The sequence below is a fragment of the Buteo buteo genome, chromosome 10 (genome assembly GCF_964188355.1).
Source record: "Buteo buteo chromosome 10, bButBut1.hap1.1, whole genome shotgun sequence".
Lineage (NCBI taxonomy): Eukaryota > Metazoa > Chordata > Aves > Accipitriformes > Accipitridae > Buteo > Buteo buteo.
In genome coordinates this window covers 28,588,879-28,610,442 of record NC_134180.1, presented here as the reverse complement: position 1 = coordinate 28,610,442, position 21,564 = coordinate 28,588,879, and the positions used below count along the sequence as shown (strand labels likewise).

General features: G+C 43.4%; 2 protein-coding genes and 1 long non-coding RNA gene across 4 annotated transcripts in view; 2 read left to right on the top strand and 1 right to left on the bottom strand.

The window, feature by feature from the left end:
- Nucleotides 1-7,072: 7,072 nt before the first annotated feature.
- LOC142036103 (uncharacterized) lies at nucleotides 7,073-8,493 on the bottom strand. The gene is made up of 3 exons (XR_012652067.1): nucleotides 8,397-8,493; nucleotides 7,958-8,245; nucleotides 7,073-7,739 (listed from the first exon to the last, which is right to left on the bottom strand). It is a non-coding gene; the product is annotated as an uncharacterized LOC142036103 (long non-coding RNA).
- The window catches only part of DNASE2B (deoxyribonuclease 2 beta), a 41,220-nt gene continuing 28,093 nt past the window's right edge, over nucleotides 8,438-21,564 (top strand). Inside the window, exon 1 of one of the 2 annotated variants that reach the window (XM_075039118.1) lies at nucleotides 8,438-8,577. In XM_075039118.1, the coding sequence (XP_074895219.1) occupies nucleotides 8,453-8,577 (125 nt within the window). In that variant the 5' untranslated portion in view covers nucleotides 8,438-8,452. Of the gene's footprint in view, nucleotides 8,578-14,701; nucleotides 14,783-21,564 lie in introns of those variants that run through there. The other variant, XM_075039119.1, reaches the window with a different exon arrangement.
- Nucleotides 8,924-21,382, top strand: SAMD13 (sterile alpha motif domain containing 13). The gene is made up of 4 exons (XM_075039123.1): nucleotides 8,924-9,026; nucleotides 10,463-10,547; nucleotides 14,671-14,782; nucleotides 20,127-21,382. The coding sequence occupies exons 2-4, from the start codon at nucleotides 10,495-10,497 to the stop codon at nucleotides 20,268-20,270; spliced, it is 309 nt and encodes a 102-aa protein (XP_074895224.1). The 5' UTR covers nucleotides 8,924-9,026; nucleotides 10,463-10,494; the 3' UTR covers nucleotides 20,271-21,382.

Genomic DNA, 21,564 nt, shown 5'->3' with positions numbered 1-21,564 from the left:
AGGTACGTTTCCTGCCAAGAGAAGTATTGCAGTGAATGCTGGGGCAAAAATAACTCCCTGAAGTCTCATAAATTAGTTGGTCTTTTTTAAAGCCACACAAGGAAATGAAATACCAACACAAATGCTTTTTTACTTGGGATTTGTACAACCCAAAGTTACACTTTAGGGCATTCCTAGTATGACATCTGAAGTTATTAAACTGGTTTTAATTCTGCAACTACTTCTTGTTTAACAGAACTCAACTCTGACTTTTCTTGAACTTTTTTTTATGTTCTAGATTACTTCAAAAAACTGTAAACTAAAATGAATCACGATTCCACCTTCACCTAGCTTCTCTGGAACAAAATGCTCTAGTTGCATTGCTTTGCCAGTAGATGGCATATTTATATGGTGTGGAACAGTGTGTAAGAAATGTCAGCTGCAGAGCATAGTAAGAACAAGAGACTTGGAAAATAATTTAAGAGCAGTAGGGAATGAGAAATTTGGATTGTACCAGCCACATAATATGTCACGTAACATATGCAATACCAACAATGAGTATTTGTTGTTTATGCGTTAGTAGATTTTGCCTTTAAATACTTTTAGAGGCAATTATTAATATTTGCAATATTTTTTAACTGGTTTTCATATCAGCATCAGCAAAAAAGGAGTTTTTGACATTAATTTGAACAAAAGCATTTCATTCATAATATGTATGATAGCACAAGCTGTAAGAAAATTCCACTAAAAATCCCTGACTGATAAATCCTACTTTCATTAGAGACTAGAACTGGAGGGTCTGTATTAATAGCACACAATCACATTTCTGTATTATGTGCACTTGAAACTTCAGAAATACACTGGTTTTAACCAAAGATTGTCACAAAAAAAAAACAAAATTGAAAAGTTCTTCTAAGCTGGTTCATTAAATATATTGTATTTATTGTAGAGAGGATATATACTTTTTTAGAGAATTGGATGCTGATCAAATTTAGATGTCTCTACTAATTATAAGGTTTAAAGGCAAAAACCATTGTTCAATAGTTTTCTGAATTATGTGAGCAGCTGGAGAGAAAGTAAAGTTACAACAAACATGTTCTTGAGAGCATCTCTTATCAAAGTCTCATCAGCCTGTTCAGAGCTGAGCGAATTTTTGAAAGGTCAGTTTAACTGTTATAACCTTAATGTCACATCTGCTCATGTTCATATGTGAATATCTGTTTGGTTTTGTTTTGTATCAAAGTAGAGAGGGGAAAAAGGGTCATCTAACGTGCGCCTGGAACACTTACCCTGCTGTAACAGTGGTTCCTTTCTTGGACTCTGTTAGTTTGGGCAACCACTGTCTGCCAAACAACATGTGCCTCCTTTGATTTTTCATATTTACACACAAAGCCTAGGGTTGTCATTTCTTTTGGTGTCCTCATAGTTCGGTGCCTGTGAGCAGATGAAGAATCCGTAAGCCCCGCCACTGGCACTACTGACTGAGAGCTGCGGAAAACACCCTTCTCTGGGTCCATGGTGCTTTCAGTGGACTGAGGAGCAGCATCCTCTGTGGCTGATCAATGGCAGAAATGCCAGATTTTGGTCTTTTGCACCTGGTATCAGTTCTGGCAGTTATACCACAACTGTAACGTGTAAAGAAGACGCCAGTATTTACCAGGACATGGATGCTTAACAAATCTTAGAAACCTGGATGTTTCTAAAGCAGGCTAAAACTGCCTGCTGCTGGCTAACTCTGCCTGCCTACTGGATATCTGGTGAAAAAACTTCACTGCCCTAGAAACTCACTGAATGATCTGCCCAAACACCTCTGAAATATGATCATTCCCTAGAAAGGCTCTGGTTAGCAACGGTGGACACCCTTCAAGAGCTTGCCACTACCCAAATGTTGTGTAGATCTCTGTGCATGCTTAGGATATTTCTTTTTAAGAAAACCATTGGCTGGACTCCTGATACCAAGGTGAGTTTGTGACTAAGCCTCTGCTCCGCTTCATTATTGAGTGTATATGTGGACCTGAATCTTGCTGACCTTGACTTCTAAGAAAACCTCTTAATAGGAAGGTGATGTCAGAATGTTACAACAGTGCTTTTAAGGGGTAATCCCCAACATGCCAGTCTGTGTAGGATTGAGCAGAAACCTTCATGGGCAGGTGTGGAGGAAGCTCTTAATGTCCCTACGTTGAAAACGGAGAGCTCAGTACAACTGCATTGGAATGTTTTGATTCCTGCTGTCAGGTGGCTACTGAGGCAACTAGACAATTAGTCTTATCTATTGTAAAAATAATGCCTAAGTTAGGATTGTAGAAACAGAGGAGGTATTTGGAGTTGTCCCTACAGAAAGTATTTTTCAGCTTGTGGACTAGGTGTCTATGATGGATGTTCCCTCGGTCTGGGTGCAGGTCTTCTCTGCCTCTTGAAAAGGTGTTGTGTGAGAGCTGCGCACGCTCGCAGGTGTGCTGGCTTCCAGAGTGGCCTGTACTGAGCCCAGTTCCCGGGCACAGTGCCCAGGGAAGTAACAGCTCACACAGGAGCCTGGCAAGGTATCGGAAGTCAACTTTACAGCCAGGACTGTCTTGTTACTAAGAAGGTGGCAGCCTGACCCCTGTAAATACATCTGGAGAATGAGGAGGAGGAACAGAAGTGTACAGTGCCGACCCCGAGACCGGTGAAGGGGAAAGCTCTCCGGCAGGAGTCGGGTTCCTGCCTCCCCTGCAGCAAAAGCACCTGTGAATCGCACTGTCACCGCTAGTCATCAAGTGGGTCACTGGGCTGCCAAGGCATCAAAATCAGGCCTTTGATGATTTTTCAGTGATAGGCAGGTTCTTCACTCCTGGGAAAAAAAGCTTCCCAGCAAAGTGGGAAAAAACCTAGCACGAGTTTCTTAATGTAGTGTTTGAAATATAGTTGAGATTTCTGCCTGTGTTTTATTGACATTTTTCTGTCTATAACTGTATTTTTCCATTCTTGTGTGCATCAGCATGTTGTGCTTTTTCATTTGCCTCACTTCATACAACCAAAGTGCTACCTTTCAGATTTCCCATCAATTTAACAGCTATTTCACTGAGATGCCCGAGCCATATTTATATAAAATATTTTTATTAGGCTGGATTCTGTTTTACAGTGTTGGTATTTCACACCAATACTTTTTACAAGCTTTTTGCTACATTATCGCAAGCTAGGCAAATATGTGGCAGGTACTACTGCTAATATGGGCAGAATGAGTTGTGTTTTATACAATGATTTTTTTATATAAAGTATAAGCTTTAAAATAACCAGGGTTTAAGTCTGGACAGTAGCTTTATTAAATATAGAGCAATTACCAGAATAACAAGGAGCACAACAAAATAAGTAGGGCAGGAAATTCTCAGTGAAGTGGATATAATTCACGTGCAGGAAGATTTATTTAAGCAATTCACTCTTGGAAACCAGAGGAAGCAAAAGCAGAAAGGTACTACTGGCCTTGCATTGTAGGGAGCTGCTGTACACAATCTTTTTTAGCCTGGTGCGAAGAGGGTGCAACTCTTAGTGTCTTACTGGAGATTCATATGATTACAAAAAAAGGTTGGATAATGCTTATTGTGTAAATAATAAAGGACCTTAGCATACTAAAGCAAAGATTTAAGGCACTCCCCATCAGGACAAAACAGAGGGTCTTTGCCATCCTGTTAATTACTGCCTTGTCAGTAAATCAGTGCTCCTCCCCTCCAGGCTTGCAGCAAGGGAGCTGTGTTGCTGATTTGGCACTGTGCACCTGCAGAGCTCTTAACCCATGCATTGATTCTGAATCCCAGAGCTTTTACAAAACTTTCTGCAGATCTATGGACCCTGTATTTTACCTTATATGAGCGTAACTGCACGGAACATAAATCGAGGCTGACTGGCTCTTGTGCTCTGACCTAGTACTTAAACACGCACTTCAACTTAATTGCTGTCGTGGTTTAACCCCAGCCAGCAACTAAGCACCAGGCAGCCGCTCACTCACTCCCCCCCCATCCAGTGGGATGGGGGAGAAAATCGGGAAAAGAAGTAAAACTCCTGGGTTGAGATAAGAACGGTTTAATAGAACAGAAAAGAAGAAACTAATAATGATAATGATAACACTAATAAAATGACAACAGTAGTAATAAAAGGATTAAAATGTACAAATGATGCGCAGGGCAATTGCCCACCACCTGCCGACTGACACCCAGCCAGTCCCCGAGCAGCGATTCCCTGCCCCCACTTCCCAGTTCCTAAACTAGATGGGAAGTCCCATGGTATGGAATACACCGTTGGCCAGTTTGGGTCAGGTGCCCTGGTTGTGTCCCATGCCAACTTCTTGTGCCCTGGCTGGGCATGAGAAGCTGAAAAATCCTTGACTATAGTCTAAACACTACTGAGCAACAACTGAAAACATCAGCGTTATCAACATTCTTCGCATACGGAACTCAAAACATACCACTGCACCAGCTACTAGGAAGACAGTTAACTCTATCCCAGCTGAAACCAGGACAATTGCCTTAGAAATGAATGCCATGTTGGTACAAGTCACCCTGCTGTATTCTTGCCACAGGTCTTCTGCCTTCCTTTCCTCTGCACTTGCTTTACACCAATGCTATCTTTGGCCTTTTGTCTAGGCTTTATGGAGAACTTCAGAGCAACATGACAATGCTCAACCAGACAGAAAACCCTGGCAGGTTGGAAGGGGACTGTGAAGAAGACACAGCATGGCTTTTGGATGATCTTCCAGGCCAAGGCAGGAATCAAGAGAAGAGCTTTACTGCTGGGCTCCGTGGACGGACTGGAGTACCTTGCTCCAAATGTCTGCTCCTGGAAGGGGAGTGTACACAAAGAGGAAAGGGGAAACAAGCTCAGACAATGCAGAGCTTATTCCAGAGAGTCTAAAAGGGCTATGGTCATTCAGACAGCTGAGTCTATATAAGCAAGTAAATACCGGAGAATCAGAGCAGTCAACTATTAAACTAAACGATATTACTACAGGAACAAATAGGTATACACTGTGCCTGTATTTTTCAAGTCGTAAATTAAAAGTTCTTAACCACCAGTAAAGGGGAGCTTGACACAGGCTTTCTGACTGGCAGAGTGGGGTGAGATTCCTTACGAGCTCAAAAGCAGCGCTGGATGCGGATGTGGTTATGTGAGGTTTTGCCTGTGATGGCAGGAGATCAAACTCCGTGGCCTGGAAGGTCCCTTTTTAGTCCTGTATTGCTAGGAAGGAAATGATGCAAAAGGGATTTTTAGACTACTGTTATTAATAGACGGGAAATGGCTATAAATTAATTCAGTCGGGGTGGCAAGCAGTTGTCTTAAACCTGTGTCGCTTCCACATCTGTGACAAGAACTACTTAAAAACAGCCTGTTTCCCCTGCCCCCAGTGCTGCACGTTAAGAGGAGTTGATCATTTCTGGCTACTGGTCACGACTGGATGAAATCTCTCAGCATCTTGGCCATCTCTGGTTTACTTTCTTTCTCGAGGTGAGCAGCACTTCCAACCTGGCCGCCAGAAACCACAAACGATCAGTGCCAGCCTCGAAACGTGTCCCTGAACACCCAGAGGAAAAGCATAGCGCCTTCCAGCGTTTATTCCACGCTATAGTTCATTCCCCAACGGCAGCTAGCCTCTTCGAAAGCCGCAGGCCGGCCCACCCACCGCCGGTGCCCGTGGGTGCGCAGGCCCGAGGCAGCGCTGCCGGGCGGCCCCCTGACAGACTACAGCTCCCAGCAGGCACCGCGGCTGCCAGCCTGGCGGGGCGCGGGCGGTAACGGCCCCTCCGGCCGTTACTGCCGCCTCGCGCGCCGGGCGGCTGAGGGGCGGCCCGCCCTGCGTGAGGGGGGTGTCGGTGCTGCCCTCCACAGCCCGCCCTGCGGGCACCCGGCGCTCGCCTTTGTGCCCGCGGGTAACTCTGGCACGCTCGGTCGCCGTTGACAGAGAAATGTGTATTTCATACACGGATATAATCCATTCTACTCTGCGTAAGGCTCGTCTACGCAGAGGAGCTTTCCTCGCTTCCCTCAGCGTCAGACACAAAAGTCCTTCACTGTTTTCTCACCTAACTGTCCCTATGAACACGTTTAACCGTGTTTTTACCCAGGGCACTGGAATAAGAAAGGTTTAACGGGCTTTATTTTGCTCTGGGGAAGCTGAAATTCAGTGCCCACCGCACAGCTAACAGGGTGCTACACTCTCCTTTGCCACACGCGCGATGCGTTCTGCCTTCATGGCCTGCCGTCACTTCCAGGGACAAAAAAAATAATAGCTTTTCAGTAGGAAACTGGCATTTTCCAGTACCCAGAAAACAGGGTCAACTGGTGTTCGATATCTACGCTGACTTCTGCGTGTTTCTCCTTGTGTAACAGCATGAGTTCAGAAACACACAGGGCTGACCCCCTAACCTGGATCTACCAACCCTGGTCTCGCTTTGTTCCCTGCGTGGCCTGGAAACGGTTTTTGCCAGAAGCACAATGCAAATAGTCAAACAAAAGTCTAATTCACTTTCCTGCTTTGTCTCCCTCCGGACATAATCTCGTTTTAATTAAATTACCTTAGCCCAATGAATGAAAATACAAACCACAGATCATATGCCACATTGAATTTTTCCACAGCCCATTTTCTTAAAATTCCTCTCTCTGCTGTTCAAGGTCTTTTAGACGGAATGCACGCACTGTGTGAGCCTGCCTCACTTCGAATGCTCTAAGGATTAATTGAAGAACATGATGGAAGGAAGGGGAGAGTGTGAGTAAAATAGCTGGTTTATATTTCTATCCTCAAATGTCAGTTCATTACCAAAGTTAGAAACCAGCTGATGCAGAAAACTCATTATGGCCTCATTTAGAATGCTTATTTCTTGAGAGACAAAAAAGAATGAATTGCCTTGCACGGCTTACTTGTCCAACACAAATATGCCACATTTTACAGTACGCTTTGGGATGTGAAGTGAAGAGGGTTTTCTTTAGGGTGCAGTATGTTTAATACTCTATTTAACTTGCTTATCTGCATTTACTTAAAATCCAAAGCAGTGAATACTCCCACTGCTCTCTGTTCTCAATGCTCCTGTCGATACTCAAGTCGCATTATTTGCACAGTTTTTGCGAGCTTTGGTTATTTATTTGGCAGCATGTAAGTCAGGCAAAATGAAATGGTTGGGGAAGTCACGTCTACAGTCCTTTGCACTTCTCCTGTGATTTTAGTGCTTGTAACTGTGTCCGGTTAGCAGTTAGGTGGCTCAGATCTCTGTTCACAAGCACAGCCAGGATGCAGTAAGCTTCTTCTGGGAGTGAGACAAACGCACGGTGCTGGGACAGCCCCGCGTGCCTGCTCTGCTGGCCAGCAGGCTCTGTCCGTCAGTGCCGGCTGGGACACTCGTGTCACGGAGCCCTGACTTGCTCTGCAAAAATCAGGCTGAAGCCACCAGCTGGTTCTGTACGCATCCCCAGGTAGCTTGTAATGTCCCCCTCGCCCCGCAGTGAGCAGCAAGGGTGTAATTTGAGTGGTTTGACTCAGAAGGAAATTCTGCAAGTAAAACATCCCACAAATTTGTACTAACCTAGACTGTTAAGGATGGTCAAAAGGTCACAGCATCTGAGTTGTCGTTGGGACGCAGCCCTGGTGCTGAGGGGAAGTCTGCAAAGCCCGTGTGTGGGGAAGGCAGGGTACGTTGGTTGGTTGCTTAGTATTGCTTGCTTAATTTCCCTGGTGCTAACAGCGTGTCATCCGTGTAATGCTTCTATGCTATTAGAAAACATCCTGAATCAAGGGAAATCTGGAAGAAGAAATTAAAAAGTAGTGTAATAAAGGAAAAAAAAAAAAGGTGCAATTGCTGGAGAAACTTGCCAACATTTGTATTACTCTCTGCAGGCAAGATTTTATTGCCAGTGGGCCAGACTTAGTCATTTGCAGGCACTTTGAGTTGTACCTTACTGTACAGTGAATCCTGTGGGTATCTGTGGGTCTCCTTGTGAGATAAGGTATGGCGCTTACACGAGTAAGAGATGTAGCTGAGCCCAGGAACCGCTGTCTCCATCTCCTCTCTTGCCGTGGTCCTGGCGGTGGCACAGTGGCGGTGGCACAGTGGCGGTGGCACAGTGGCGGTGGCACAGTGGCGGTGGCACAGTGGCGGTGGCACAGTGGCGGTGGCACAGTGGCGGTGGCACGGCCATGCTGTCCTGTCCTCAGTCGCTCCTCTTTGCCGTCACCTTGAGCCTGTGATGCTCCAGTTCCAGAGAAAGCCAAGTGTCTGCTATTCACCCCCGAGTTGACAAACTCATTCTAGAAATGAATTGTATGTAACTTTATCAATTTTCCGAGATCTGGCTATTCCTCTTTCCCACCTCGTGTAAAATCTCCTCGGCTCAGTACTGCATCCTTCAAAAAAAAAATCTGCGGACCCCCCCCCGCCCCTCACGGCTCCTACACAGACCCCATTTGGTAGGAGGAGTAGAAATGTTTACAAGGAGGTCCCGAGAAACTCGGGTCATGAATCTGGCACCGAGTGCTCCTCTCCAGCCGTGTGCCGCGGGCGGGTTTGCGGCCGCCCGTGCCCGCGGTCCTCCGGCACCGGCGCTGCCCCCGCCGCCGCCCTGCCCGCGGCTCCCCCGCAGGTAAGCGCTGCCGGAGGGACGCCGCTCCCCGGAGGCGGCGGTCCCTACTCCCCCCCAGCCCCCCGGCCCCGCTCCCAGCCCGACAAACTTCCCGGGGCGCCCTCCCGAGCCTCCGCGGTGCGGGCGCTTGCGAGGAAGGGGGCTGCTGCGGGGCGGCAGGCGGGGGGACCCCGCGGCGCCCCGGGCCCCCTGACCGCGCCGGCGGGCGGGGGGGGGGGGGGGGGCGGCGCAGCGCTGCGCCTTTAAAACGTCCGCCATGACGCGGGCGGTGGTTGGTGCGGGCCGTGTGTGGCGGCCGCGTCACGCGGGCCGGGAGCCAGGCGGGGCTGCTGCCCGGTGTCAAACTGAGCCGCCTCAGAGCGCCCCGCTGCCGGCGGGGGGGGGCGGGAGCCGGGGGCTCCGCCGCTCCGGAGCAGCCTGTAGCAATGCTTTGGTTTAGTTGCTCGTAGGTAGGTTTTTCTGTCTTACTTCCCCCCCCCCCCCCGCCCCCCCCCTCCCCAGCCAAAAAATGACAATGTGGTGCAGTGCTGCCTGGCGAACGGTTTCGGAGATGCTTGTAAAATGGTGAACGCGTGTCACACAGTCCCGGCGGAGCCGTCTCCTCGCACGCCGGGGGCGGGAAGGGGAGCCCCCCGGCGACCGGGTGGCTGCGCGGGGCCGTGGGCTCCGTGGAAGGTGCCCTGCCCCGAGCCCGGTGTGGCTGCCGGCTCCTGCGCGGCCGGGGCGAGGGGACCTTCCGCAGATAGGCTGGTGCGGTTGTCGTTTTGCAGTCACCTCAGGTGAACCACGAAGTGATTTGAGGGAATGCGTTGAGTTATTTGGTCAGTGGTACAGGAAGAAGCATCTTTTCGATTAGTTTGTTACTGTTTTCTTGGTGCTTTACATGCTGCTAGCTGTATAATAAAGGGTCTCTTTTTTTTTCTTTTTTTCTTTTTTAACATCAGTATTAATTGCTATACTCCATTTTTGCAAAGTTTTAGCTGAAGAGCGTGATTTCCCTGTTCTGTACTTCCCCAGAGCTCTGTGACATTTCACTGGCATCCATTAATGCTACAGCAAGAACATCCTGAGTCCTTGGTCAGTTCTTTGGTGCTCTCTGAAATAGAAATGGCTTACTTGAGAATAGGGAAAAACCGGTCGGGTCATTTCTGCATGTTCTGTGGAGTGGTGGAAAAAGCTGTGTGGTGAAAGTATTCCAGCATGCTGCGAGGAGGGAAACAAACTGGATTTTTTTCCTGTGTCCTTCGTATGCTCCTTTCCTTTTCACAGTTCAGTATACCATACCTATAGAAGAAGTTCTGCTGGTGCAGGAAGGATGGTCTTATAGATAAGATACTGATTTAGGCCTCAGGAGTTTGGCGATCAATGAGTAACTCTGCTTACCAGCTTTATGTGTGAGATGGGTATAAGTCACTTCGTGCTCATCCGTTTCCCAGATGCCCCGTTTGTAAAACAAGGCTACGAATTTCAAAACCTTTCTAGGGTTAAGATCATGTGTCTGTTTGGATCCTCTGTATAGCAGGACGACTGAAGGCATAATAAGGTCTCTTGATACCTAGCTATATATTGCAGGTCAATCTCTATGTGTATGAATATTTAGTTTGATCAAAATTTTATTAGTTTCAGAAAGGATCAAATGTAACATTACTTTCCTTGATTTTCAGATATGACATATTTTTTGTGTTGAAAGCACAGGTCAACTTTTTCTGGTTCATTAGCTATTACCAGCTTTCCAGGCTTCTGAGGAAAGCACCCTTTGACAGCACCTTTGCTCTCAGGTTGAAACATGGTTGTGTCCCTGTAGAATGCTTGTTTCTGTTACATTATGCTGCTCTTTTCATACTACCAATGATTAAACACAGCTTTTTTCCCCCCTATTGATCAGTTGCTGAAGTAAAAGAAACCTCTATCCTCCCCATGCTAACTGTTGACATGGAAAACAAGGAAAATGGCTCTCTGGATGTCAAAAAGTAAGTGAATCCATAGTGTTCAGTTTATGTAGACAGCACATGGATTTTGATTGTAGTTTTCCTTTGACTTAACGCGGTTGGCAATGGTGGGCACCTCCATCTTTGCTCATTTCAAACCTTCCCTGTTCTCAATTACTTTTACTGTATTTCAGCTTCAAAACAGAAGAGTCTTAGGCACTGAATTGATTAAAAGTGTTATGTGGGAGGACTGTACAGCAATGGAGAGATGTTGATGCTAGTAACTTGAAGTTAGGGGTATACCTTTCTCCATTGATTTCTCCTCAGCCAGAGACTAAAGCAAGTGGTAGCACTGTAACAATACTCTACCTCTGCTCACCTGTCTGCTAGTGGCTTTTGAAGAACCGGTGCCTGATGGAGAAAAGTGTCCTGCGTGGAAGTCTCTTCTCTGTCTCATTCAGAGAGACATATGCCCTTTTCTGCTGACTGCCCAGCTGTCTAGAGCTGAGGAGTAGTAGCAGCAGCATATGTCTTTGGTGTCAATTCTCTCCTGGAACAGGCATTTTAAGCTGTTTGCTGGAGAAGCCCTAAAGTGCTGGGTTTTTACTTCAGACCTAGGGTGGGAATAAGACGGAGATGTGGTGTGCACTGCTATACAATTTTCTTTAGTGTGGTAGACTGCAGGCTAAGGGATAGGAACTGTTTTGGAGGCATTTCCGTATCCTCAAAGGTCAGCAATTCTTAGATTAGGACTAGCAATTCTGAATGAAGTTATGATCTGAGAACTGGAGTTCTGTGTGGAAAAATTTGGCTTTGCTGCTTTAGGGTTACAGAAGTCGTGCTGAGATAGGTATATATATATACACATAGATATGGATATATTTTTAAAAAGAAAGAAAGGTACTAGAGAGAGTTCTTAGTCTGTCCTCTCAAACTGCAATGTTTCAGGAAAGCTGCACCTCATTCTTCTCTTTCAGATCTCTTTTCCATAAGCCTTCCAAGAAAACTTGACATGCTTAGGCTCCCAGGTACTAGAGTAATATTAATAATAATAATAATAATGGTCACTTCAGGATGCTGATAAAACACCTGATCATGACACAGCATCAAAAGATCTGATGGCAGCCATTAAAATCAGCATGCTCCCCCTTTACTTGAGGCACTGGTTACACCACACCAATATAAAATGCATTTTCCTATTCAGTGACTGTGAATAGATTATATAGTGTATGTCCCTCAGAAGCCACCTTCAGTTGGCAGTCTTGCTTCTACAATGAGGACTCTGCGGTGGGAGGAGAAGGGAGGCAGTCAAAGCAAGGACAGTTTATGTTTAATCATTTTCTGCTGAGGCTTAGGTGATAAAGGCTCAACTACTAATTGTGAAGGTGGCTTTTTAAAACTGATGGGGATTGTAATTAAACTGATCAGGTGCTGTGATTTCTAAATGAGTGTATACAGATGTATGTGCGTATATCTACAAAAGAAGTATTTGGCACTTTCCTGAAGTGGTTATAAATAGCTTGGATAAAATCTGTTTGTTCACAGCTATATCCTTTCAGGGCTTGCTGCTTCTACCACATGATGGCAATAAAGGCACAGGGACAGTGGCAGAAAGCAGACAAGCCTATTCTTTATTCATTATCTATGCATCTAGTATCTCATTACAAAGCCTAAAATGCCAGTCTTCTTAAGATTTTACAGCATCCAGGATGTCTGGCATAAACCAGTGTGTGGCTAGGCCATGGCTGTTACATATTTCCTTTTCGCGTCTAAAAAATAGAGCCATGTGCAACAGCAGGGCAAGGAAGACACTGTTAAAGTCTGGAAGCCAATTGGGCATCTGTGTGGGTAGGTGGGTTAAAATCCAGCCAGCTTCCAACTGTCTGCCACATGCCTTTGAGTCTTCTGCAGCTGTAGCTGTGGAAATTGGCTCCACTTGAGGTCCAGCATGATGCTCTTCCTTGAGGCAGGAACATGCAATTATTTCCTGTGATTAGTTAATGACTAAGGTAGAGCCCCTGAAGTTGTCGCAGTTGAGCCTGGGATGAGGCTGGACCAAGTTGTAGTTCCCCAGCAGTAAAAAAAGAGCTATGTGAAGAACTAACGCACCTGGGCTGAAATAAAAAATTGTGGGCAGGAGGGTTTGGGACCATATTTATCTTGAAATTAAAGCATTTGGGGAAGTAAGCAAAATACAGTTAAGAGGTATTTTTACAGATTGAATCTTTTATTTGCTGTTTAGGAAGAATTATATTCAATACCTTTTAGGAATTTTTATGGTTTTTTTTAAATACTGAGTTGTTAGGGGTTGGTTTATTTATTCTAATTTTAAGTAGAAGATGAGTCATTGAAAGAAATAGTCGATGTCTTAGGGAAAATGCAAAAATTTAAATATAATTCTTCAAATGCTGCTTTTACAAATATGTGTAGGTTTTGTGTGGTGCTTTTCACATTTTACTTCTTAAGCCTCAGAGTGTGCACAGCACCAAAAATCTTAATTGAAAGGCATTCTTTGATTAAAAAAAAAAAAAGTGCAGCTCTGATAAGGCCAGATAGTCTTATTTTCAATTTTGTTGAGTGTTGCCTTTCTGTGTAATCACAATCAGTGAAGCGATTCATGAAGTCAGTCATTACTTGATGAGCAAAAGTAAGAAACTCTGGCCCTTTGCTCATTGCTCTGAGATATGTATATATTCCATGGGATAAGTGAAAGAAACTGCTTTTAGAAGTTTTTAGAAGTTTAGAAGGGCAGCATGTAGTGTGGTATTGAGGTTGCAGGGTGAGTCCCTAGGGCCAGAATTTTGTTGCCATATTGACAGGTACATTCCAAGAGTTAGGGGAGAAGCAGAAATCATTGTGTTTGTGAGTCCTCCTTCCCAGGGCTCACCTAGTTGTAGAAGTTGGGATGTTGTGGAAACAGTGATGGGAAGCATTATATGTGATTCTCTTCACTTCTCTTCATGGCTGGTTGGAAAAATGGTTGGCCCTTGATTCACTCAGTTATTTTGCTGAAAGGCATACAAGTCTAGGCAAGGCAGAGGCAGTGACGGTTGGAAAAGAAAAATTTGAAGGACAGAACAAAAATGCTTTCAGGAGAGTATAATCTGTGTTTATTTTCCAGCTGGTGCTGTTGAAAAATCAAAGTCCTGCCTCTAAGCTTCAGAACCTGAAATGGACAGGATTCTGACATCTGCCCTGATCTGTACATTTTCAATATTTCTTCATTAGCATTATGGTTAAGCACGCAGAACAGTGGAAAATGTCTGGAATTAACTTTGGGACTTCTAGTTGGAGAAACATGTTAAAGAAGTTCTTTCTTTTGATGTCTTGCTCTTCATCCTCCTAAATTGCTATAGGAAAGGCAATCAAACTCACTGTGTCTTTTTTACCAAGAAATTGCAGAATCACAATGGTTATCTGAGATAGGGTGATGGCAGGTTGAGAGTAAGAAATGCAGGATAAGGATAGTAATATGAATGTTTGGTTGGTTTTGCTACTGTGGAAAGCAATTGCCTGAGGTCAATCACAGAAGGAATTCATTCTGATTGTGTTTAACAGATGTTTTCTCAGATTCATAGATATTTTAAAAGTCCATAGATTTGTCCAAAGATGAGCCCAAAAACAATTTTGGGAAATTTTCTATATTGAGCAATTAGTGCAATCATTGGTGCCTCTCTTTTTTTTGTTTTACAAGGTAAAGATGGTTTCCAGTAGTTTCTACCCATGTTACAAGGAAGCACAGTCTCATCTGTGAAAGGAATAATCCACATACTGCAATTCTTTATAGGTACTTGGTAGCTGAAAACAAGCTGCAGTCTTGAAAGACAAGGATTTGGTACCTCAGTCATGGTAGTCTTTGTTCTCCAACTGCAAAGGCAGCACACTTGCAGGAAAAGATCCTGACTGATTACCTTTGGCTGATATGAAGATTCACATACTTTCTTCTTTTCTGAAGGGAGAGGTATCTCAGTTGTCCCCAGCATCAGGTCTTTGAAATGGAGGAGAACAGGAGTGACTGTTCTGTATCGGTGCGGGGGGAGGCGTGTCAAAGGATATTTTTCCTGGAGAAACAGGGAAGGAGGGGATGTACATGGGTTATGCACAAAGAAGCAGCAGACCCTCTGCACACGTTTAGTGATTACTTGTCTGGATTTGCACTTTGCAGTTCAGTAGAGAACGGGAGACCTCCGGATCCTGCTGACTGGGCTGTTACCGATGTTGTGAATTATTTCAGAACAGCTGGATTTGAAGAACAAGCCAATGCTTTTCAAGAACAGGTAAATCTGTTAGGAAACACCTTTTCACTGCCACCAGTTTCTCATGTTGCACATTTTTGCCATAGACCTGGTTATATGCTGTTAAATGGGAGTGAAAATCCCACATTAATGAGGGTATTTGAGTCTGTTATTGGGTGAAAATCCATGGGACTATGATCTTTGAGTAATAATATTGTTCTACAAGGTGTGGATAATGGCTTGGAGTTTGCTTAAAACAAAGGTGAGGAGTCTAAACAAATTTTCCAGCTCGGACTCAGTCTCTCTATATAACCCACTCAGTTTCACTGTCTTGTTATTTAAAACGTGAATGGTAATTCCCTTCTTCCTTAGTGTATTGTGCAAATACACTCATGAGTATTTATAAAATCCAGGACTCCTAAGAAGCAAGTTGCTTTTGAAGACCTAGGGTGAAAAAGCAACTGCTGTGTTGCATTAAACTTGGCAGTGCAAGTGAACAGGGAAAAGACAAGTTGGCAATAAAGGGGAAGAAGATTTTTAGGCACAGGAGCAGCATGTTTGTAGGACTCAGTCTGAGAAAGATGTTGGGTCTTCATTTCTGGGCCTTGTAACTGCTGATGCTAATGGATGGCTTCTTTTGGTAGATTTGATCGGCAAAGAGCTTAACAGTCATATGGCCCCTTGTAACTCACCTATCAGTCCACTGGTAAGGCGTATTAGCGGGGCAGGATAGGGAAGTTGGCTTACTTGGCCTAGAGCCCACCTGTTCCCTAGAGAAGGAACTTGCACCTCCAGATTGTCAGTTCAGCACCTTCCCTGATAAGTCTATAGGTTTGTGTGCAACTACCAGGAAATTGGTTACCAACACTTGTATTTAGTTATCAAAATAGATGGCTTGACCTTCCAAGGCACCGAGGTAGTGCGAGTTACTGGCAGCTTTGCAGGGAAACTGTACATCTAATGTGAAATAACGTTACTGTTGGTCATGTTAATCTTGCTGACCTTCAGCACCTGGACAGTGAAATCCCATCTGATTGTACTTGATCAATGTAACCAAGTATCTAAATTTACCTCTTTGTTCTTGGGGGTGAGAAGCCTGGTGTTGGGTAATTCTCTGGCAGGGTGCAGAGAGGGGCTCTTTCTGCAGCTGCTACTAATTTTTCAGAATTTGAAGATGGGTAAACAGGCAAAAAAATTGTTTAAGTGTATCTATTCTTTAATACCAGCATCCATGTCTCCTCGACAACTCTGGAAATGTGGCTTAAAAAAACCCCACACAGACAAAAGTAATTGTGGCCTCTGGGAGTTTTTTTCCTTATACGGACAGATACCTCTGACTTTCATCAAATATCTTAACCTCTCTGCACCTCAGCCAGCTTGTCAATAATACTGCAGTAATTACTACTGATCTTGCAGCAGCAAGGTGAGGCTAACTCATGAGTTTTGGCAAAGCAATTTGCAACAGCCTGATGGAGAGCAGCATAGAAGTAGAGTGTAAAGGTTTTATTAGTATTCTCCAGTGAGGGCAAGTGGCTTCAGGAGGATAGCTGAAGTAAGCTGCTTTTTAGCAATGTGTTGCCAAGGCTCTGCTAGGATAGCCATGGGCAGAAACGTGGCTGAGATTCTCCTGCCAACTTCACTTTATGCCAAAGCCTTGGAGGGAAAGGCTGACAGCTGCCACCAGGATGTGGCCAGGAGATGTGGGACGGACACTCACAGCAGAAGTCATTGCCACTTCGTTCTCCCTCCATTCCCTTAGCAGCACGAGAAGCAGCAAGTGCCTGGTTCTCCATGCCAACTTTGCCAGTCCATTCCCTGTCTGCACCAGGAACAGCCCCAGGAACAACCCTGTTCTTAACCTCTTACCGGTGGTAGTGTTCTGTTTCCTCTACACTGTTTACTAGCCACTAACTTTAACTCTGTGTACTTATGGTATCTGTTATCAGGATCTCCTAGACCTTCCAGGTGTGGCAGTGCGGTCAGGTTCACTTTGAACCCTTAGCCATCCTCTGTCTATAGAGTCACCAGGCATGCAGCTGAAGCTCTGGCCATCTCTGTTTTTCTCTGCCACTTGTACTGCAGCTTCCCTGGGCCCCAGAAACCTAAATTCATTTGATCTGCTACTGCCCTGAATATGTACTGGAAGGGGAATGAGATTGTAAATGGTAGAGGAAAGTATTCTGTTTCACCTACAACACTGGGAAATTGTGTTCTACTGAACTGCTTCAGTAGGGGTAGCACAATGGTTTCCGTACAAAACATCCATAGCCGAGAATGTAATCATGAGATCTATTATTACATTCAGCTTTTACACAACAGTAACTGAGTCCACACTTTCTTTTGATGAATCTGAATACACCTGGACTCACCCAAAGCAAGTGACTCAAAGAATTTTTAAGACCTGAATTTTTCTTACAACATTTTAAGGAAAATGGGAAGACATTTTAAGGACTGCGGAATGTTTTATTAAAACTGTATTGTAAGTGCTAGTAAGAAGTCATGATTGTATGATGATTATACATTATTCCTTCCTGGAGTTCCACTGATGTCAGCAAGTCAAAAGAGTTCACTGATGAAAACAGATTCAACTGAAAGACGTTGCCCAATAATGAAAAAACTTAACATCAGCAAGCAAATCAGATAAGCTAAGAAGTTGGGGGCACAGGTTAACTAAAGAGAGAGGCAGGCCAGATGTAGGATGAGGGTGTGAACACCCTCAAAGAACTGCTGCCTGCTAGTATGTGGCTGAGCTTTTTCTGGGAGCCTCAGGAGTAGGGGGGCTATGGCTCACTCAAAGACTGAAGCTGTTTGCTGTGTCTCGAGACGTGATAGTGCTATGCCTGACCTTTATTATTGCTCGTGTGGCTTCTTAACCATTAGTATTGCGATAGCCAGATAAGCCCAAGTAACCCAGTAGTAGTTTGCTGGCCTCACTGCAGTGCCTTACCAGAAGGGAAACTGGGATTTGATGCTAGCTTGTGTCCACTGCTGCTTTCTAGCAGAGCCATGGCATGGAGGAGCATGCTGGCTGACATGCTTTCATGTTAGCTGTACTGTAAAACCTTGCAGTCCTCAGTGACTTGGAGAAGGAGTGCTGGGAGAACTTGAGGCTTAACTGGTCCTCTGGTAATTTGCTAAAGACAATATGCTATTGCTGCTGAGGTCATCCTGGCACAGTGGAAAATTACTATTGCCTCTAGTTGTGCAGAGGGGTGCCTCTGCAGATGACATTAAAAAGGCATACATGGAAGTTGCCTCCTGAAAAAAATCCAGAAAAAAGAGGAGACACAGAGAAGAAATTCAGAAAAGTCACCAAGGCGTTGAAAATCTTACCTGGTGCCAAAAAATGGAATGACTATGACAAATCTACAGAAGCAGGTTTAAGTGGAAAACTAAAAACAAGTGGAAGAGGTAAAGCTTACAATACACACAAAGATATAAACCACTTGAATTCTGAATACATAATCGCTCACTTCTACCCAGATATGTTTAGAGAATCAATTTTCTATTCAGTGAAAGCCTTAGTAGTTACCAACATTTCTAGAATGCACAGGAAACACTGTGGAAGGAGAAGGGAAAGGAATAGATGCTTTCTTCCTATTCTTGGAGTTTCTCCTGTTCCAGGTACTGGATTCACTTCATTTGGATCCTCCCAAGCTAGAGGCTGTTCTTCCTCCATAGCATTGTTGAACAGCAGCAGCAGAAAAGGCAACTTCAGATCAGTCATAGCAATGAACAAAATAATCACTGGTCTCAAAATTCCCACAGAAAGAATTGTGACAAATGGAAAAGAGAGGATAGAAACTGGTTTTAACCATTAACATTCTCAACAGTAATTGGAAAGAGGCACCTGCTATAACTGAGTAAAAAGTTATTGGAAACTTTCTTTTAGAAATACTGTTACATTGCATTCCTGTGAGGGATTAGCAGTCATATTTCTGGGGAGATTTTAAAGAAATTCTGCTTTCAGCTGATCCTGGACTATGTTGTGTTTGTCCATATATTTTGTATTTATAAACTTTATCAAATCAAAAGAGAGATCAGTCTGGACAACTTCATGCTGAACTCTAATGTAAGTCTTCCTCTTTTCACATTGAGCTGTAATCAAGGATGGGATCTCTGACATTTCCAAGGCAACATTTAATATTTCTAAGGAAGATGCTGCAGTGGGATAAACTTATGTGTGATGTTTATAATATTTATAAAAATACAAAATTTTGGCAACATTATCATGGACAACAACAATATAAGCTAGCATTTACGCTGGTTGTTGGCTATTGATAACAAATTCAACATTTAACACTGTTTTTTAAATTTTTAATTAAAAGTAAAAAAGAATGCAACAGCAGAGTGAAGTCCAGTGCAGGAGAATGCCATAAGGCCATATACTTCTTTGGGCTATGATGACCTTGGGAAGTCTGGCTGTGTTGCAAGACACCAGTCAATGCATTGTTGTGTAGCTATAGCTTCTGTTTCCTGAATAGTGCAGTGTGGTTGAACTGTAGGTATGTGTAAAGAAAAGGATGGTCCCATGTCTAAAATGGAGATGGGAGTTGAGAGATGTGGATTCTTTCTCTTCCATTTTGACCTTTGAAAAATCAGGTAGTTTTCAAACATACAACAAGGTTTTGAGGTGGGAAAAGATCTCAAAGCCTGCAGGATTTCTAATCTAAGTAGGTCAGAAAGCCAAACTTTGAGAGAAAAAACCCCCCAAGCATACCTGTGATTTAAAAGTGGGAATTTTAAGCAGGAACAAGTAGAGGTTGTTGAGACCTAAGCTGTTGAGACCTATTGCTGTTTTTAGCCTCTTCCATTGTAAGTGGAGGAAGAGAAGTTCCCTCAGAGTGTTGAGCTCCACAGTTAGGCCCTTCTAAAATTTCTGATTGCAGGAGGGGGGTTGTTTTAGTTTGTTTGCTGTGCCCCACCCTGCCCTCGGACACATGGGAAGGCTGGCCCTTTAAAGAAGGCACTGGAAGTTACTAGTAGATACTGACTAGTCCAAACTTGTATATCACTGTCAATGGTAATTTTTCAGAAATGCACTTCATAAGCCTTCTTTTTAAGAGTATCCTTCCCTTAATGGCTGATAACTAGGCAATCTGCACATGTACCTATTAATCTGAAACATATTTAGAAGGTGGAAATTTTGAAATCAGGCTTATTTGGGTTTTGTGCTTGACTAAATAGTATTTATGCCGTAGTCGGCACAGGTGAGCACTTGAAAAGCAGACAGCAGAATTTAGCAGCTGTAAACATAGTTTCAGGAAAATAAAGACTATTTATTTTCTCATTGATCCTCTGTAGTAGTCTTCCATTTGTTGCATGACTGTTCTCATCTGTTAGATTTGTACATTTGTCTTTATCAATTCTTTAATTCTTCTTATAGGAAATTGATGGCAAATCATTACTGTTGATGACAAGAAATGATGTACTGACTGGACTTTCATTAAAACTGGGGCCTGCGCTGAAAATCTATGAATATCACGTAAAACCTCTACAGACACAACATCTAAAGAACAACTCTTTATAGCGAATTGTCTAATTGGGGTCATGTTGTGCCTCAAACAATAAATAAGCAATTTGGTTTCATGTGATGGAACTTTGTAAAGAGAGAATATATCTATTAAGAATTTAAACCAAATTACAGTATATATCCTATTGGATAGAGTTGGCAATATACTATATACTGAGTCTGAACTGAGAGAGGTGGTGTGTATTTTTTACATAGTACATAATGATTTTCTCTTTTAGGAAGTGTCAATGAGCATGTTGAGATAGCTACATCACTGTGTCCAGAACAAAAGGGAGGTATGTCATTCTCATTTTTGAGCCAGACATGTTCTTGGTTTCATGAATTAAAATACCAAAAAAAACCCCCTAACTCAAAGTTTACATTCATCTTTGGGAGAAAGAAACCAATTAAAGTAGGTTTTGGTTTACATTAAAGACCTACTAAAATTATTGCTACTTATGATTTTAGGATGGGACTAACACTTGCCAACTCACCCTTTTTTGCAGAGGGTCCTATTTTGACCTTATTAAGGTTTACTCGTGGTATGCTGCAATGTTTAAAGCTGTACATACAACTAACATAACCCCTTCGATAGCAGAAGGCGTTGCTGACAGGTGAAACTGGGTTGTGTATTTTTTGCTGTCCTTTAAATTTTCAGCTTGTTTTCACCTGTTTTTAATAGTAGTTCTATGTAAAGTATAGTTGGTTTTTAAAAGTTTGTGTTGCTTTGCGAAAAAAAAAGAGCTTCATTTTATTCCTTTTTAATTTATGATAACTTTTTTCTAACATTATGCAGAAATTTGTAAAAAGAGTAAAATTCTGCACATTTTTAATATTGTCTGTCGTTGGTGTTGTAATGGTTGATTTTTTTTTTTTTAATGCTTTACTTAACGGTTTGAATAGTTGTTTTAAAAACTGAAAGAAGCTGTCTCGTCACCATACATCTCTGTTAAAAGAGAGTCTTGTTCAATCTGTTTGTACCAGTTCCCTATTTGATAGGTTGCTTGCTATATCCCAATAAAGCATTGCTTATGTTTGGATTCAGTTTACAGATCTTTTACTTTCTCTGTTTCTTTGTTGTGGTATATTTGAGCTCCTGTTTTTCTCCATTTTCCCATTAAAAAGGTACCAAAACCTACTTAATATCCTATGTTCTTGTGATTACTTTTAACACCACCTACCAAGATATTTAAAGATTTCATTATTTTTGCTTTTTCTTATCTAGTGTTATATATTGCTAAAGGAGAAGCCCCGGTCACAGTTCACCAGCAACATCTGTATTTCTCTTATCCTTTTCTAGAGCTGTCAGTGG